Raw genomic sequence first — 19,600 nt, forward strand, 5'->3', positions numbered from 1 at the left:
ATCCATTCATCTATTGGTGGACATTTGGGTTATTTCCACCATTTGGCTATTGTGAATAGTGCTGCTATGAACATGGGTGTACAAATATCAAGACCCTATTTTTGATTCTTTTGAGTGTATACTCAGAGTGGAACTGCTAGATAATATAGCAGTTCTATTTTTAATTTTTTGAGGAACCTTCGTACTGTTTTCCATACTGCACCACTTTACCTTCCCACCAACAGCATACAAGTGTTCCAGTTTCTCCAAATCCTTGGCAAAATTTATTTTCTTTCATTCTGTTTTAAAATAGTAGCCATCCGAGTAGGTGTGAGGCTCTTTACCTTTTTTTACTATGACTAGTAGAAAATATGTGGCTCACATTATGTGTCTATTGGACAGCAGTGCTGGAAAAGAAAGATAAAACTTGATTTTCCAGCCTCCTTTGCAGGTAAAGGTAGCCATGTGACATCATTCTGGCCAACGAGGTGTGAGCGCAAGTCTGCTGCTGCCACTTCTGCTCCTTCCTCCTTCTTCCCGCCTGTAAGGCAGAGCTGGGACCCAGTTGTCTTGCAACCAAGAAGTGACAGAAACGAGGCTGAGGGTGCTGGGGCAGAGAGATGAAAGGGTGTGGGTCCCTGATGAGTCACTACATCAGCCCATAGGTACCTCTAGACCACTTACCACGTGAGACCAATAAGCCCTCCTCTCTTTAAACTACCTTTAGCTTTTCCTGTGATTGTTAGCTGCAGACAAACACTTCTCTCATGGGATCACTCCTACGTGGTGCAGCTGGGACCTGAACATGTGTCTGTCTGTCCTTCCAGACCTGTGCTCCCTCTACAGCTGCCCCCTGTCCACTGCCTTCTAAGAATGGACTGGTGATACCAAGGAGGTGGAAACTGGTCTCCTGGTTCTCCTCTACACCTCTTATCCCCAAACAGGGAAAGTGATTTGCAGCCAAATGGTGAACAGACATCAACTGCAAGGAATGGCTTCACTTTACACACAAAAATTTACAAGTTAGGATGTCCACTGCTGTATTGTTTAAGGTAGAAAAGCCTAGATGGTCAACAATAGGGGATTCAAGAAATTCTGTAAACCATCGAATGGAATCCTTGCAATAAATAAAATGTTTTCGAAGACTATTTCATGATAGGGAAAGGTATTTAGGCTCTATTATAAAAAGTGGAGGTCAGAAAATAGTAAGCTTCCAATTTTGTAAAATAATGTGGAAGTGTGAATAGCCAGTATGTCGAGAGGTGGAACTATGCATAACTTTATCTTCTTACGTAGGCTTTGTCTACACCTTCCAAGATTTCAAAAGGAAGCGTGTATTTGTAATTAGGAAAAATAAAGCAACACATTAAAAAAAAATAAGACTTCATCGCCAAGGTGAATGGATCGTTTCTTTGTCGGGAATCCGATATGCCTTCTTTGTGTTGTCTTTCCTGAGGCTTACCGAGAACTGGAGGAGGGGACATGGAGCTGGAAGGGCATGTGACGGGGAGGAGGGGTGCTGAGTGAGAGCTTCTGAGACAAAGATCCTCGCGCTGCTGCGGCTGTCCCACGTCTTGGCTTTCCCTGGGAGCCCACAAGCTCGGCATCTGCCCCCAGGTTCTGGGTGAGGGTTCCAGGGTTGGTAGCTTCCGGTGCTGGCCGTCCATGGTTCCTCTTAATTAAAATGCACCATCCACATAACACCGTAATGGAATCAGAAGGCAATTCCTCCCTCAAATGGGCTGTGGTCAAGCCCGCGCAAACAACTTGTGTTCTGTTCCACTTTGATTCAGCCTAATGTGTTGGTAAAAGGGTCCATTCCCGAGATGTTTTGTACTTAATTACGTATGAACATGGCAGAAAGCGGAGGTCCCTAACAACACGCTCGTTGTTGATTAAGTGAGCATCTGAATGGGCAATCAATAATTTACTAAAATATTTAAAATACCTCCTGGCTTCCTGAGATGGGAAGAGTATGGCTCGCATGTGGTCCTTTGTTGTCTGCTCCGCAGGTGCAGGTCCCCCTGGCTTCCTAGTCTCTCTGCCTCTAGGCTTGACCACTCCTGCAGCTAGAGAATGGACTTTCAAACACAGATCTAATCTCCACACATCACACCTCCACTTAGAACTGTCTATTGAACTCTCTTACCTCTACCCCTCCCCCACCCCAACTGCACCTGAATAGCCCCTAGTCACCTCGGCAGGCTTCGCCCAGGCCTCCCCTCTGCAGGAGGACGCTGTGACCACCCTCTCTAAGGCCTCCAAAATTCTCCATTCAGGTCTCTTACCCCACACGTGAACCTCACTGCTTTTCATGTCCCGTTTGTGACTGTCTCCCCTGCTAGGCTGTGAGCGAACGCCGTGGGGACAGGAATGTGCTCTCTTTGGATCCTTATTTAATGCTTTCACTCAGTGGATGTCTCCAGGTAAATGAATGCGTTGGGAGTGCAGGAACCCTGGTGCAGTGCTTGTGATTGGCATTAAAGGCAAATGATTCTCTCCCTTCCCCCTCTCTTGAATTAATAAAAAGTTCCTCTAATCTTACACGGCTGATGGTTCGCTCTGGGGGCCATCCCACTTCCTTATTCTCTAGATGCAAGAACTAAGGTTCAAAAGGGTTAACTGAGAGACCCCAGTGGGGCCGAGCCTGGGCTGATTTCCTGACCTCCAGGAATCCTCTGTCCTTGGGACCACTTTGGTCACCATCATCCCTGTTACCATCCTCATCATCATTGTGTCAAAATCATGAGAAGCAGGAAAAAAGAGGGAAACAGGAGTGGGGGTAGGTTCAGAAGAGACCAAAAGAGGATTCTTTACCAAACTTGCTTAAATTAATTAGAGTAAACCTGGTCCTAAGCAATTTAAAAATGACTGATGCCCTGAGCCTTAAACAGATGAACGGGGAAGAACACATTATCTACTTCAAGATATCTTCAGTGATATTTATCAGGCTAGGCTGGACCTGGTTTCACCATTGGTTCCCCAGGTGTTTAGCAAAATGTCGAGCACATTCATTATCTGTATTTGTTGAACGACTAACTGGAATGCCTACCGTGTCCCCAGCACCGTGTGCTGCCTCAGTGTAATCCTCAGGGCCACCCCCAAGGTCTTAGGCCTTGTGCCACATTGACTACGACAGGTGGCTCAGTTCCGCTGTGGCTTATCCAAGGAAAAGTTGGTTTTAAATCTATCTGGTGACATTCTGCCCAACCGTCCAATGCAGTGTTCTGCGTCTAGTGAATCCTTAATAATTATTAATTGATGAAGGTGCTTTCTCAGTCTGAATGCTTAACACATGCTCTCTGAATATGATGGGAGTCGCAGCATATTTTAATTAAATCCAACTTTAATTTAACAACTTTAATCCTGATTGCTCATTCTAATACGTCTGAGCTGCTAGCACCAAGCTAATGGCTTGTTCGTTCTGGAAGGTATTCGTAGCAGGGTGCTGCCTTTTACCCAAACATAAGATCATAATAATTAAAGTCTGATATGTCTCAAAATGAACTCCTTTGAAGTAATTTTTATCCCACGAACACACACAGATGCAAGCATATATGTGCCAACATTCTCAAGAATTTACAACACCTTAGAGAAACTCTGTCCATTCCTTTCCATAATGAAAAGTTTTTTGTTGGCGTGATGAAAGACTCCTTACTAGGTTCAGGGGAAATGTGTATTTCCCCTGATCAATTTCTGAGTTTCCCAGAAGAGCAGAGCCCAAGAGAAACCCTGAAAACTAATGACGGTGGGAGCAGAGCGTATTTGTACTTTATTGCGCCAATCATAGTCTAAACCACTGAATCAGAGAATGAGACAAAGGAAAATCTAATTGTCTGTATGTGTGTGTGTCGGGGTGGGTGATAGGAGGAAGGCTGAGCAGGAAGGAGAGGTGGTATCTGAGTACACAAAGAGATGAAATAATTTGGAGAGAGGATCTAAGAAGCAAATATAACATATTGGGTTAACTCACTGCTTTCACAGAGTGAACATCTATTGTGCCCAAGGCATTGGAGACCTGATGGTTACAAGTTAGCTGCCAGCCATCCTCCCGTGGTGTCTGCCTTAGAGCATGTTTCTAACCAGAGGTTCATGCTTGGGCTTTAGTGGGGGCTGTGAACCCCCTGAAATTGTATGCAAAACTTCGTGTTTATAGATACACGTGGGTGTGGGCAGAAATAGACTGGTACAGTTCCCACCCCCCCCCCCCCGGGACAAAATATACAGCAGGAATCACACTCTCTAAGCCTCAGGTGAGTAAAAACGGTAATGGAGTTAGCCTTCTCTACTCTTCCCCTAGAAAGAATGAATGAACTGAAGCCACAACCAAAACAAGCCAACAGACATGGACACTTTACTTTTGAAAAGTTAAAACATATTTTCTACAGAAACCGTAAAAAAATAAAAACAACCCCCCTACACTACAAAGGAGATAAGAAAAGGCCATTAAAAATAGTGAATTATAGGGCTTCCCTGGTGGCGCAGTGGTTGAGAGTCCGCCTGCCGATGCAGGGGACACAGGTTCGAGCCCCGGTCCGGGAAAGTCTCACATGCCGCAGAGTGGCTGGGCCCGTGAGCCATGGCCGCTGAGGCTGCGCGTCTGGAGTCTGTGCTCCGCAACGGGAGAGGCCACAACAGTGAAAGGCCCACGTACCACAAAAAAAAAAAATAGTGAATTATAGCACACAGTTTACTGACAAGCTCTTGGCAACAGGGTCATATCATTAGAGATAATTTGAATAGATCTCTTGCTAATCCTTTCTTGATTCTGTGCAAAGAATCTTCAAGTGGGGGATGGGAGCACACGTCACAGCCCCATCAGAAACTTTCTCAGCACATCCTCCTAACAGCTATGATCTTCTGAGTGATTATTATATACTGAACAATATTTCAAAAGCTTTGCCTGCAAGGTGTTATAAATCCCAAAGCTATTTTATAAGAAAAGGTATTATTACTAGACCTATTTTACAGATGGGAAAACTGAGGCTCAGCGAGGCTCAGTAACTTGTTTAAAATTCCACACCTAGAAGTTTCCTGCTATCTCTACCCTTTCTCCTTAGGAAACACTATAAATGGCCACACTAGAAAAGTGAGGTATATGTCAGAAAATGAAAGCAACTCTATAAACCCAAGACAATAAAACACCTTTCTTTCTTATGGGACTACTAATTCATTTTAATGGTATTTAAATTTAAATACTCATGGAGAGCTACATCAGAGCCCAGTGTTTGAGCAGAATTTATCTTTAGTGTTCCAGAACTAGAGAATTTTATTGAGGGGGTGTGAGGGGAGTGAGGTTGGAGAAGAGTGGCAGAATGATTAAGGAAGTGGGCTTGAGATAAACTACAGAATTTAAAAATCCTGGTCTGCACAGCCTGGTAGAACTGAAGGCTTTTCTTGCCACCTAGATCGTGTTTACGCCTTCTATGCCCCTTATCGATGGCCATTGAAAACAAAGTATTTTGATACAATTTCAGACTTACAATTGCAAGAATAGTACAAATAATTTCTGTATACTCCTCATCCAGTTTCCACAACTGTTAGTATTTTACCATATTTGCTTTATCTTTCTCTCTCTAAATAAACATATCCATATTATTTTCTTTTTTATGCAGACATAACAATGCTCCTTTATGCCTTTCAGGGTATATTTCCCCCAAAACAAGGATATCCTCTTACATAACCACAATACGATGAACAAAATCATGACATCATCACCTATAAAATACTATGAACTAACTTACAAAACTTATTCAGATTTCACCAATTGTCTCAATCGGGTCAGCAAAAGAAAATCCCAGATCATAGGATGCATTCTTTAGTCTCCTTTAATTTGGGGCTGCTCCTCCGTCCTTCTCGGTCTTTCGTGACACAAGTGTTTTGTGAGAAAGTATAGGTCAATAGTTATTTTGTCTAACGTCTTTTGAGTTTGTCAGATGTCAGTTTTTTTGTTTTTTTTTTTAGAGACAAGCACAAATTTATTTGACCATGTTTTAGAGGCGTTAACTCAGAGAGCTGACCATGCCAATTCATTATTCTGGAGAATATCTTACAGATTACACTCTTGGCTTCTCAAGGAAACATGGAAGCCATTCACTCGGTTGTTAAGCTCTTTCAGTCACCTGTGATTTTTTTTTTTAACAACTTTATTGGAGTATAATTGCTTTACAATGTTGTGTTGGTTTCTGCTTTATAACAAAGTGAATCAGCTATACGTATACATATATCCCCATATCTCCTCTCTCTTGCGTCTCCCTCCCACCCTCCCTATCCCACACCTCTAGGTGGTCACAAAGCACTGAGCTGACCTCCCTGTGCTATGCAGCTGTTTCCCACTAGCTATCTATTTTACGTTTGGTAGTGTATATATGTCAATGCTACTCTCTCACTTCGTCCCAGCTTACCCTTCCCCCTCCCCGTGTCCTCAAGTCCATTCTCTACATCTGCGTCTTTATTCCTGCCCTGCCCCTAGGTTCATCAGAACCATTTTTTTTATATTCCATATATATGTGTTGGCATACAGTATTTGTTTTTCTCTTTCAGATGTCAGTTATTTTGTCCAATGTCTTTGAGTTTGTCAGATGTCCTGATCAGACTCAGGTTTTGCATTTTTGGCAGGAATATCACAGAAGTCATGTTGTGCTCTCCTCAGTGGATCATATCAGGGGGTGGTTTGTCCTACACTGGTGACGTTGACCTTGATCTCTTTTAAGGGTAGTGTCAGCCAGGTTTCTCCACTATGAAGTCACTGTTACCTATTACTTCACATTACTGAATTAAATTCTTTCATGCTAAAATATACATAACATACATTACCATTTTAACCATGTGAAGTGTTCAGTTCTGTAGCACTAAGTGCATTCACACTGCTTTGCTACCGCCACCACCATCCATGGAACTTTTTCGTCTTCCCCAATTGAAACTCTGTTCCCTTTAAACACTGATTCCCCATCCCCACTCACATGGAGCCTGGCACCCACCATTCTACTCTCTGTTTCTATGAATTTGACTCTTCTAGGTACCTCATATAAGTGAAATCGTACAGTATTTATCCTTTTCTGTCTGACTTATTTCACTTAGTATAATGTCTTTAAGGTTCACACATGTTGTAGCATGTGTCAGTGCCGACGGAGTCAACCCCTGGACCAACAGGGAAGTCCCAGAATTTCCTTCCTTTTTAAGGGTGAATAAATATTCCCTTGTATGTATATGTTGCATGTTGTTTATGAATTCATCCCACGATGGACATTTGGGTTGCTTCCACATTTTGGCTCTTGTAGATAATGCTGCTATGAACGTGGGTATAGAAATATCTGTTCCAGACCCTGCTTTTCCTTCTTTTAAGTATGCAACTGGAACTGAAATTGCTGGATCATTATTTTTCCCTTCTTAATTAGCAAATTTCTTGTGGAATGATACGTTGAGACTATGTAACTATGCTATTACTCCTCACACGTTCACCCACTAGCATCCTTCAATTCCTATCTGAATCAGTTATTAATCTAACGGTTGCCAAATGGTAATTTTCTTTCCATCGTTTCTTCTACATTTATTAGTTGGCATTCTACTGTAGGGAAGAAATTTCCCTTCTCCCCTATTGATTTACGAATTTGGAAGCATTTTTTTCAACCCTTTACACCACGGACACCTTAACGCTCTGAGCAATTCTTCTCCATATGACTCCCAAGAGTGCAAGTTTGGGGAAGTGAGGGAACTTTCTGTATTTCCTTGTCACCATTAGGAAAGCCGAGCGTACAGCTCGACTGCCCCAGATCCAGGGGATCACTTTCCTGCCCACGCATGTTTAAAGTGGAAACCGTCTCTGGGACAGGGCTCTGAGGGATCACCTGGGCCGCCCCACCCCGCGAGAACTACATTTCCCAGAGTCCTTCGAGGGCTTGCGTCATCAGCGAGCGCGGCTTTTTGCTCGCTGGTTTTGGAGGGCCCACTGTGGCGGCGGCAACATGGCGGACGTGTTAAGTGTCGGCGTGAACCTGGAAGCCTTTGCCCAGGCCATCAGTGCCATCCAGGCGCTGCGCTCCAGCGTGAGCAGGGTGTTCGACTGCCTGAAGGATGGCATGCGCAACAAGGAGACGCTGGAGGGCCGGGAGAAGGCCTTCATTGCGCACTTCCAGGACAACTTGCATTCGGTCAACCGGGACCTCAAGTAGGTACCGGCTGAAGGGGCCGGGGACCTCCCACCCTGTCCCGACCCCGCGCGAGTCTTCTCAGTCAGGGGCTGCTGTCCATTTTCCTTGCTCTCTTGCTCCCCCTCCCTCCTCTCCAAGCCTCTACCTGCCCCTCAGGGCCACCTCATCCTCCACCCCCGCTTTCTCGTCTCCCTTCTCTTGGCCTTCAGGTCCTGGCTGTCTCCCTCCGCCCTGGACCCCCTCAGTGGTCCTTCCATTTCTCACTGGGGGACGTGCTCTCCCCAGGAACTTCCACTCCTCATCTCAGCTCGGCAGGGTTCTCACCTGTGGGCCCGCTGGGCCCCACCATGTCTGATAAAATAGTACCAAACAGGACCTGCCCAGCGCTGCCCCAAAGCCAAGTGCACTCCATCTGATTGGCCCCAGGTTTTCGTCCCTGAACCTGGAATTCATCAGTTCCACTCTAACCCACCCCCAAACACGACAAAATAGGCTTTGTTCTTTCTTCCCCTACCCCTTCCGAAACCACCTGATCAGTACTTTCACTCCCACTCTCACTGTTCCTCTTAAGTTTCTGTCTCTAGAGAGACCTAATCTCGGCCTTAACCAGCTTAATCACTTCTGCTTACACCTCCCCCCGGCCCCCAACAAATATTAATTTGTGGTCTTTTAGGGTTAAGGATTGTATATTTCTTTCTTACAAGTCACCTTCTTCTACTTTGTAAGTGAAATTAAGTGAGAGGATGTTTGTAAAATGCCTGGCACATAGTAGGCCCTTTTTAATTGGTTACGTCCTGGACTTGCCTTCCCCTGCTTATGAGAGTCAGTCCTTTCCAGGAGGGTTAGAATTGCAGGATTTTTTGCCTTTTACCTCTCAGAACTGACCTTAGCAGGGGAAGGCATTGGGTGAGCTAGTCATCCTATAATTTCTGGAGTGGCTGGGTTTTTTGTTTTGTTTTGTTTTTTTCCCGTCTCAACTTGGTCCCCTTAGTAACCAGATGGAAGGAGGAGGTAGGATGGAAGAGGAGGTGGTGACCAAATGATGGGAGCCTCTTGTTATTTATTTATTTATTTTCCTCTAAGTAGCTGCCATTCTTGTTTTGGGGGAAAGCCAGGAAGTCACACACCCCTCCTCAACTCCCACATCCACTTGCTGTTCTCTGGTGCAGTGCCCGTTAATACTTTCCCTGCTTGAGGGGATGCGCTGGTGGTTCTTTCCTCTCGTCCGTCTCCTCTTCGATTGGCTTCCCTTGGTAATATACAGGATGTTGTAACCCTTCACCATTGTAGAAAGCTTAAGAATGTTGACATCACCCCTTTGCCTTCTTAAATCTTTAGACAGCAGTACCAAGAAGAAGGTGGCTGAAGATTCCAGAATGAACGTGGCATGAGCAGCTGTCCCTACAAAGCCTTTGTTGACGCTTTGAGACTGGCCCGTCAGACTGGTGTGCTTCTGGAATGTGCTTTTTTTTTTTTTTTTTTTTTTTTTTTGCGGGACGCGGGCCTCTCACCGCTGTGGCCCCTCCCGTTGCGGAGCACAGGCTCCGGACGCGCAGGCTCAGTGGCCATGGCTCACGGGGCCCAGCCGCTCCGCGGCGTGTGGGATCTTCCCGGACCGGGGCATGAACCCATGTCCCCTGCATCGGCAGGCGGACTCTCAACCACTGCGCCACCAGGGAAGCCCTGGAACGTGCTTTTGCTGTTGGCTCCCTTTCCCAAGCTGCTCTAGAGGTTTTTATTTTGCTAGACTGAAGCATGTTTCTTTGACACAGCCCCTCGGTGCTGTCTTCCCATTCCGTTTGTTTACTTTATCTCTTCTTTGTTTTTTTTTTTGCGGTACGCGGGCCTCTCACCGTTGTGGCCTCTCCCGTTGCGGAGCACAGGCTCCGGACGTTCAGGCTCAGCGGCCATGGCTCACGGGCCCAACTGCTCCGCGGCATGTGGGATCCTCCCAGACCGGGGCACGAACCCGCATCCCCTGCTTCGGCAGGCGGACTCTCAACCACTGCGCCACCAGGGAAGCCCTCTTCTTTGTTTTGTTAAGTTTTAACATCTGTGAAGCACCACGTACAAATCTATCTCTGTGTGAATGGTAAATAATCATCATTTATTCAGGTACTTGCTGTTCTGCCGAAGGTACTGATCTGTACGTGGGTCTGAAAACTCTTAGTGAGAAGCAGTGTTATATTGCGTTTCAAAATTCCAGAAAGTGTCCTCTCCCCCCACACCCCCTCAGAGAATGATTCGAGTTGTTCAAGGCTGATTTTAGGAGGCTTACTGATTTCATCGCTCTTAACCCTTGTTCTCCTTTAGCATGGCGCCAGAGAGCTCAGTTGCAAAACAAGATCAGCCCCTAGTTAGGGGTTGTCTCAAGTGGCCCTAGTCTTCTTAACCTTTCAGAAAGTATTTCTTCTTAAGGGACCTTTGATGGGCGGTTTGAAGAACAGCCGTTGACCAGTGTGGTTGGCTTAGCACCGGAGTTGCAGTGGACCCGGGTTTATTTGCTGTATCTGTTTACTTTTCAGTGAGCTGGAACGGCTGAGCAACTTGGTCGGCAAGCCTTCTGAGAACCATCCTCTCCATAACAGCGGGCTGTTGAGTCTGGATCCCGTGCAGGACAAAACCCCTCTCTACAGTCAGCTCCTTCAGGCATATAAGTGGTCAAACAAGGTAAGGGGGACATGTCAGACATGGAGCTAACATAGGAAAAAGCAAGTTTTCTTGCATTTCATAAAGGCAGAGAGTGAGGGTTTTTCTTTCCTTTTTTGTTCTGATTCAGCATCGGGTTACAGAGTTGGAAGTTTCAGACTTCCCTCTGAAGTCTTTGAGGATTGTTCAGAGTCAGGTGCATTTAACCTGGTTGCTGGGTGTAGGGAGCAGCTTTTATGAACCCCATGAAATCACATGCAGAATGTTGTGTGTGTGTGTGTTTTTCTGGGGAGGACTTCCTAGCTTTCATCAGATTCTCAGAGGGGTCCCTGACCCCCAGAAGGTGAAGGACTGCTGGTCTCAGTGTGCAGCCACTCACATGGTTTATGTTGCTTGGCCTGTCCTCCCCATTGTTGATGGAAGAGCATCACTAGAGTTTGGTAGATTACTGTCTCTCTCTCCCCGCCCCCCGCACCGTGCCACGTGGCCTGCGAGATCTTAGTTCCCCAACTAGGGATCGAACCCAAGCGCGGAGTCTTAACCACCGGACCACCAGAGAAGTCCCCATCTCTCTTTTTTTTTCTTCATCTTTTTTTTTTTTAATTGAAGTATAGTTGATTTACAGTATCGTGTTAGTTTCAGGTGTACAGCACAGCGATTCAGTGATACGTATATGTGTGTGTGTGTGTGTGTGTGTGTGTGTGTGTATTCTTCTTCAGATTCTCTCCCTTACATGTTATTACAAACTATTGAGTATAGTTCCCTGTGCTATAAAATAGATAACCAGCAGTAGGTCCTTGCTGCTTATTTATTTTATACGTAGTAGTGTGTATACTACGTATAAAATAAATAACCTCCTAATGCTCTCTTTGCTCTAATTACTCTACACCCGTCTGAGGGAGATGGTTCTAAACGCTCTCCCTGGGATTTGCTATTCATGGTTTCCTGCAGTAGGCAGGCCCGTGGCGTAGACCTTAGGACGGCTGTAAAGGAAAAGTAAGCTGCAGTGTAAAAATAACAGGAGCAATTAGGCTCAGAAGCCTGGAAACAGTTAGTCTGTTTACTAACAAGTTCCTCTTGTTCGGGCGCTGTGCGTTATTGTGTTGTGTTTCGTTTTGTTGCTGCTGAGAGCAAGCTAGAATATATGTTTGGAACATTTTGGGAAGCTTTCCTCATTAGACTGCTACCTCCCTGGAGATAATAGTTCTTACAGTTACTGATTGTGAACTGCTCTGCCCCCTCCAGTTATCCGTCATCCTTTTCCTCTTTCCTGTGGTTCTTTTCCCTCTCAGGTCTTAAGTGACAGGTAAACCTTGACAGTGTTTCCAGTGTGTAGAATTTTTCCTTTGAATTTGTCTGGAAGAGTATTTAACATTCTTCGGTTTGCAGTGGAACCTTGAACCTGGGATGCGTGCATTTAACCTATGAGGCTTGTCCTCCAAGCTCTGGGCTGCTGTTGACAGAGACCCACTTCAGTCTCGAGGATCAGGGTGCCCAGGTGGTATGGGGATCTGTCACTCTCCTGCCCCGTCTACGCCTGCTTCCCAGTGTTGGCCTGATATCTCCCAGTGGTGGAAAAGACACACTGGCAGCTGTAGGTTTGCGTGGTCCTTCTACTAGGTGATCTCCAGGTGTCCACACCAGACCCTGAAAACGGATTCTGGCCCTGTTTGGTAGGTGGCCCCTACCTACCCAGACAGCTCATTGAGTTAAGGGGGTGGGATTCTCTGACTGCCCAGTGCAGATCAGCTAAACCACAGGAATTGGGGCTGCTTGGAATTAGATAGAGGCAGGAGAGGACGCAGGGCAGACAAGAAATTAGAGATGTCTGTTGCAGTTGCCAGGGCCAGACATGAGACTGTTCTGGCCCTACGCAGATAGCCCTGCCCTCTCAGGGTTTTCTGTTTGAGCATCCTTATTTCCCCAGGGGCACGCTTGGACATCCTAATGTGAGTTTACCTGGTGATTGGGTGGGATCTGATCTGTAGGTGACTTATTTCTGGTTGGACTCCTGGTAGAAAGTCTTGCTTTTTGGCGTTTGGACGTGGAAGCTGTGTTCATGTATCACGTGGGTAATGTTCTTGGAATAGGCTTGAGGGATGGACACTTCATTGGTGGGAAGATTTAGGCTGATCTCGAAACCATGAGTGTGTGGGACTCAGTGGAAGCGACTGGTTTTAACTTGAAGTGATGACTCTTAACTTTTGAATGAAGGTAGTTTTAATTGTTTGCTGAATTTATTAGAGTATAAAAATAGAAGACCCTGTCCCTGCCCCCCACCCTTGCCCTCAGGTGGAAAAGAGGATGTGTTAAGGAAAAGAAATATTACGTATGTGGAAATTCTTGTCCTGGAGATGCTACAGCTTAAAACTAGATGTAGCAATGTATCACAGATTTTAGGTCCCATATGAGCAGTGTGAGTGGTGTAGGGGTTCAGTCATGTCCTGGCCTGGTGCGCGCCTCTGAAGTAACTGCTGTTCCGCCAGCTTCCGAGTGCCCCAGCAGAGAGGGGATTTTGGAGTCTTAGAACATTAATTGGCAAAATAAAGAGAATGTTTAAGAGATGTTTATCTTACCCCCTTATTTTATAGCCAAGCAGACCAAGGCCAAGTGAACCAGCCTGCTCATGGCTTCATAGCTAGACTAGAATTTGCCTTTCCTGATGTAGGTCAGTGTTCTTTCCTCTAAAACTGGATGCTTTCATCAGGTTTGGCTTAAGGTTTTGACTATAGCAAACATTTCTCCCCCTTTAACCTTCATCACAGGAGCAATTCATATGTTATATTTTATTCATAAACTGGTATCACATTTTACTCATTTTTAGTGGTTTACTGAAGGATGGAGATGGCAAATACATGGGACATGGTCCTGAAACTGTCACTCTTGTCCAGGGCAGACGTCACTAACCACCCTCTGTATTCTTTCCTGCTAAGGCCACCTCTGGGCTCACAACTCTGTTCTGGGGCTAGGCAGCCCCTGCCAGTTATTCAAAGGTGGGCTACAGGGGAAACGTTTTTTATTTCTGTTATGGTAGATAATGTCCTATTTGACTATTGCTTATTTATACCTTACCTTACTCTGGAAGGGATTTAAGATCTATTATACAAATACTGTACTTCAAACCTTGAAAGGAAAGAGGAAAACAAGGGTAAGGATGCCTTATGTACATTTCTTTAATAAACTCAAGAAGTAGCCCCAAGAAACAAGCCAGTATTCTTATTTCCAGCTGGGGATATGGAAGCAGCAATGATATATGTTTATCATGCCTCTCTTACAAATGAAAAGAGCTTTTTAATGGCAAAAGCTTTCATCATTCTTCATTTTACCCTCGACGAGTTTAAACCGGAAAGTGCATTAATATGTTAGGTGAAGTTTAGGGTAACTTGCCAATGTCAGCTTTCTGCACTGTTGGCTAAGAATTGAAGGAAGTGTGGGAAAGGCTTTGATACCACCCATTATGTGATGAACTTTCTATTTTATGTGCCATTGGCCATAGAGAAGTCTCATTCACGCTTACTGACTAATTATTTTCTTTAGGGGATTATGTAATTTTTGTAAAGTCAGTCAGAATGTTAATTACATGGTAGTTGGCATAATTGTTAGGATAACACATTTAAAAATTAACCTAAAAAAATAAAACTTAATCTAATCTAATGAAATGATGTCAAATTGCTGGGAGCAGCACTTTTCCCGTGCTGAATTGGGGAAAGAATTTAGCTTTCAACTCTTGTGCACCTATAGAGTATTGTTCTGTAGAGAGATGACAGGCTCTCGACGACGGCAAAAAATAATTGACGTCAACGCGGTCCTTGCTGTAAGATAGTGAATGTGAACATAATGAGGAAAGAGAATCACTTAAATGCCCCCCAAAGCCTTAATCATCATGACTTGGGGTCAGGCGCTGTTCTGGACTGTTCTTATTACGTTCAGATATGCTGAGAGTTAGGCTGAACTATTCTCAAGGCCCCCGTCCGAAGGTTTCCAGTGTCCTGTCTCCAGGCTTTGATTTCCGGCTTTGACTTTCTGCGTTTGTTTATGGCAGGAGGCTGCTTGTGTATTTGCCTGAAAAGGGGGCGAAGACTTCAGCCTTTTCCTGGTGATGTCTCAAGCAGCAAAGACCCCAGAAGTGTCGCTTTCTCCCCGGATTGGGAAATGGGCCCTGAGGAAGGGGCTGGCGCTGCCTTTTCTTTGTTTTTGCATGGTTAATTTTTCACTTTTATTAGAGAAAGAGCAAATTTCAATTCCAAGGGTATTCAGTTGGAAAGGCTGAAGACATTTGCTCCACTCTACCTTCCCGAGCTGTTCTCATCAGAATCTGGTTACTCAGTGGCTTTAAGTTGCTGTAACATTCATGTCCCTCACATCCAGCCTTGAAGGTGCTCTTGACGTTTTGGCATCATGGAGCTAACGGGTAGGATTGGTTAAAACTGCAACACGGAGCCTTTTCCCTTAGGGGCCCCGTCCTCTTAGGTCCCTGCGGAGAGAGACAGTGTCCCTCTCGTTCCCAGGGGGGGTCCCCAGCGCCCAGCAGGGCTCCTGGTACTCAGTGCACAGTCAATTAAAAGTCACTGAATGAATGAAAGAATAAGTAAAAAGGGTTTTTTGTTGAATTTTTAGTTTACAGCCCCTTGTGTGGTTTGCTTGCTTGTGTTTGGGCCATTACTGAGAAATTTAGTTGTGCTACTGGTAGATGAGAGAAAATTCTCAGGTCCTGTGCTGGAGGCCAGGGCCAGATTCCAGAAGCGTAATTTGGAAGGAAAGGTGAGGTCAGTTGGTGAACTGATGATAAGCTCTTTGAGGGCTGAGGTTGGAAGTTTCGTCTGTGTTGCCTGTCACCTGGTGTTCCCTTCCTGAGAGAGCCGGGTTGGCAGCCAGTGCTCAGGAGCGGGTAGGACGTGGTAGAAGTCGTCCGGAGTTGACTGAGTCAGCCTGATTTGAGCGACAGCACCTGATGTCAGGTGTTCTGCGGCAGCTGTTGTTTTGACAGAAGTGCGAAAACTGGGAAGAGGCGAGTCAACCCCATCAGCCTCTTAGGGATTATCTCACTTGGTGTGTTATCAGTAACTAATTTCTGTTCCTAGTGTTTTCCTTATCACCAGACCCACCCCCGACTCACTCAGGGAATATGGATTCATTCAGAACATAATGAGGAAAGAAAATCACTTAAATGCCCCCCAAAGCCTTAATCATCGTGGCTTTGGACCACACACTGTTCTGGATTGTTACTATTAGCAGAGGTGCAGGTACCATTCTTAGAGGTGTTCTTCCACCTAAATCTAACCTTCCTGGCTCCCTGTCACTCAGCATGAACTTACCAGCAGAGTGAGTTTGACTGCAATAGTGGCTGCCCTAGTTGGCCTTAAACCCTGCACCCTTCTCCTCCCTCCCCACCCAAAGCCCTGATACTGTGTGAGCCATTATGAAAAGAACAAAGAGTAACACAACCAAACAGGAAAAAGAACCAAACAAAACCAATCTCCGGGGTTTCTAGATACTGTTGGATTCCTTGTTGGTAGAATGAAGAGCTGGACTGAAGATCTCTCGAGTCCCTTTTGGCTGTCACTTGGGAAGGAGCAGTGGAATCATTTATGCATTTCCATTGTTTTGGAAATGAAAGTGTAACCTGGGGAGCAGAGGAGAGTAATTCTTGTCCAGTAATGTTTCTTAAGCACAACTGTTGTGTACGCTACAGAGCATCTCAGAACAGACCAGGATAGAGCAGCAGCCCTAGAGGCCCTTAGAGGAAGATTACCTTTCAGAGGTTCTCTAGACAGCAGTAGCCTCCTGTAACACACCGAGTGTAAGCCGTCATGAAAATCACCTGATGCCCCCATAGTTCTAAGTGGGTTCCACCCCAAGGCTTTGGCCTAATTCCATATCTTTATGTTCTACTTATTAGTTGTGGTTTCTGAAAATTGTCACTTTGTTGTGGCCTGGAATCAGATGTGTGATTCCCTCCTTCTTTTTCTCTAAAGGAGCAGGAACTCTGTTGAGAAGCTACCCTGCGCAGGCTGCAGAGGCTGCTGGCTGTGTGCCCCGCGTGCCCTGCAGGAGTCGCTCTGCCCGGGGCGGGGGTGAGGGGGGCTCAGCCTGAGTCCCTCTTTGGCTGTTTTATAGCAGCCTTTTCTGGGCTGATTGGGTTTGTGCGGTTTGCCCAGAGCTTTGTGTACATTGTAACCAGAGCCTGAAAAGGCACTTTCTCTTCTGTTCCAGGAATGCTTAGTAGACAGCAAATGGTCCCATATCATTTTTGTTCCTGGTGAGTTGCACATTGACGGTGGGGAAGGACGTGTACCATTACAAGTGCAGAAAGAATATGATGTTACGCCTCCCCTTTTGCTTGTCTTCTTTTCCTCATGGCGGGTGTGAGCTGGGAAAGAGCTGAGAGAGAACTAGCGCTTCTCTCCTGTGGTCCACGCCTGCTCTGGGCCAGCCCATCTGTTTTGCCGCTTCACTTGCCAGCCGTGCACGGATGACACCGCACTCCAGCCAGCCTAGAAGCTCGCCTGAGATCCTGACCCGTGTCAGAGTGCCCGCTGGACATCTGCACGTGGGACTCACAGGCTTCTTGGGTAGAAGGAGCCCAGAACGGAAACCCTGCCCCCGCCCCCAGACCTGCTCCTCGTGGTGGGGTGCCTGGACCCTCACACCTGCTGACCAAGATCTACTGATGCCACCTCTCCAAAACCACTTAGTCTTTCCTCCCCACCTTCCTTGACTGCCGCTGTCTGAGCCCAGGCCCCCCTTACTGCTTGGGGCAATGCTACTGCCTCCCCTCTGGCTTCCTGCCCCTTCCCACCCACTGCAGCCATTTTCCGCTCGGCAGTTCCCAGGGACCTGGACAAAGAAGACACCTGATTGGTTGCTCCTCAGTGGTTTCCTCCATCTCCCTTAGGATCAATTCCAGCTCCCGGCTGGCATTGGGAGGCATTTTAGTTATCGCACCAGGGGCCTGAGTCCAGAAGCAGACAGACCTTTGGCCAGACTTCTTAGCCTCAGTTTCCTCATCTGCAAAATGGCACGAACAGTCCTGCGTCTTAGGGTGGCTGTGAGGATTTCATGGATACTCCCTTGAGTGTGCAGCGCAGAGCCTGGCAGATGACCTGTTTACCATTATCAGTCCGGGTGCAGGGCCTCATGGCCTGGCACCAGCTCCCTTCTCTAGCCCCCACCCTTCCTTCCTTTCTTTCTGGGGGAAAAAACCCCTAAACTTTTTATTGTGGAAAGTTTCAAATTACACAAAAGTAAGAGAATTATCTAGTGAGCCATTGTCTACTCAGCTTCAACAATTAAGACTATTTTGCCACTCTTATTTCATTGATTTCCACATCCCCCTACTCTCTTTTCTGGGGGTCAGGGGTGAGGACTGGAGTATTTGAAAGCAATGCCCGACATCATGTCATTTTATCGGGAATCCTTCAGCGTTCAGCTTCCTTTCTTCCCGCTTTCCCTGCTCTTATTTTTGCCACTTCTTGTCTGCAAAATGCATTGCGATCCCCCAGAATCTTCTGATCTCAGGGTCTTCGCACACGCTCTTCTTCCTTCTCCCTCCTTTCTTTGGAAAAGTCTTAGTCATTTAGGTCTTAGACTTCCTCTGGGAAGTCTTCTGAGATGTACCCAGATTAGGTGCCCCTGCGTTTACACCTGTGACAGCTTTTATCCTCCTCTGCCTGTTCGTTATCCCCACAAGGGTAAGCCCTGTCCTGTTAGGACTTAGACTTTGGGTGTTATCTAACACCTTTGAGCCTCAGCCTGCTGGACTAGAAAATGGACATAATACCAGTCTCGTCGGATTGGTCTGAATGTCTAATTAGAAACTGTATATAAGGTTTCTGTTCAGGGTAGGATGTATAGTGGCCTTTAGTAAATAGTTGTTACTGCAGGTAGCTATTTCCTAGTAAATTGAAGCCTGTAAATCTCTTCCTCTTTCCTTTTTAGATGACGACCAGTTTGAGTTTTCTCCCTTCTGAGTCTGCTGCTATTTACTTGCCCTTGACCTTCTGCAGCTTTGTGTTGTTGTTGGGTGTGGGGGAACTGAAAGGGAGGAGGTGTGGAAGGGAGCGCCTAGAGGCTTTATCCCTTCTCTGGCGGCCATGCCCTAATCTTAAGGACCTCTGGGCTGGGCTCGGGAGTTCCGCCCTTGTGTCCTGTGCCTGTGCCGTCAGCACTCCCCTTCTTCTGCAGCAGTCACGTGTGTGTTTGGGAGGCTCCAGCAGCCTCTCCGGAGCTGGTTGCCGCGCTCCCTGGGCCGGGGCCCTGCTCGGCCTGCTGCTTTTCCTCGCTGACTTGACCAAGGGACCGAAACTCCCAAGACCCTCACTCCCCCCGGGGACAGTATACTCATCTAGTAGGTTCTGGCAAGTCAGTAGCTTGTTGCACCGTCAGACTTGCCTCAACCCTGTGGATTGGAGGCTCTTTCTGAAATCTCTAGTTTCGTTTGTGGCTGCTCCGCTAGACGCAGCCCGGTTCCTCTGGGAGGAGCCCAGAGATTAAAGCGCTGCTGCAGAGGAGCCTCCAGAGTGACCAGGCAGAGCTGATCTGGTCGGTGTTTGCCCCACAGGCTTTCAGCAGCTGCACTGATCGCACTGCCGCAGCTGCTCGCCCTCCAGGTCCGTCCCCTCTCCTCGAGGGTTGGGGCTCTGGTGTCGCTTTGAAGGCCTCCCGTCGGGGACAGAGTAGACACTCGTAATTGAGCCCCCCCCCCCAACCTCCCCATATTTCCAAACAGACTCCAGGCACTGTGCCCCCTCTGGCCAAGTGTTAGATCTCAAGGGGACCTCCACGATCAGGTGGGGCAGCGCCCCTCCTTTTATAGAGAGAGC

At 46.6% G+C, this 19,600-nt stretch overlaps 1 protein-coding gene across 5 annotated transcripts in view; it reads left to right on the forward strand.

Moving 5' to 3' along the window:
• The first annotated feature begins 7,933 nt into the window (after window positions 1-7,933).
• MED27 (mediator complex subunit 27) overlaps window positions 7,934-19,600 on the forward strand; it is a 200,450-nt gene continuing 188,783 nt past the window's right edge. For 4 of the 5 annotated variants that reach the window (XM_060013908.1, XM_060013910.1, XM_060013911.1 and 1 more), the window contains exons 1-2: window positions 7,934-8,146; window positions 10,655-10,799. In XM_060013908.1, the coding sequence (XP_059869891.1) occupies window positions 7,944-8,146; window positions 10,655-10,799 (348 nt within the window). In that variant the 5' untranslated portion in view covers window positions 7,934-7,943. Of the gene's footprint in view, window positions 8,147-10,654; window positions 10,800-14,820; window positions 15,326-19,600 lie in introns of those variants that run through there. The other variant, XM_060013913.1, reaches the window with a different exon arrangement.

Source organism: Delphinus delphis, chromosome 6 (genome assembly GCF_949987515.2).
Source record: "Delphinus delphis chromosome 6, mDelDel1.2, whole genome shotgun sequence".
Taxonomy (NCBI): Eukaryota; Metazoa; Chordata; class Mammalia; order Artiodactyla; family Delphinidae; genus Delphinus; species Delphinus delphis.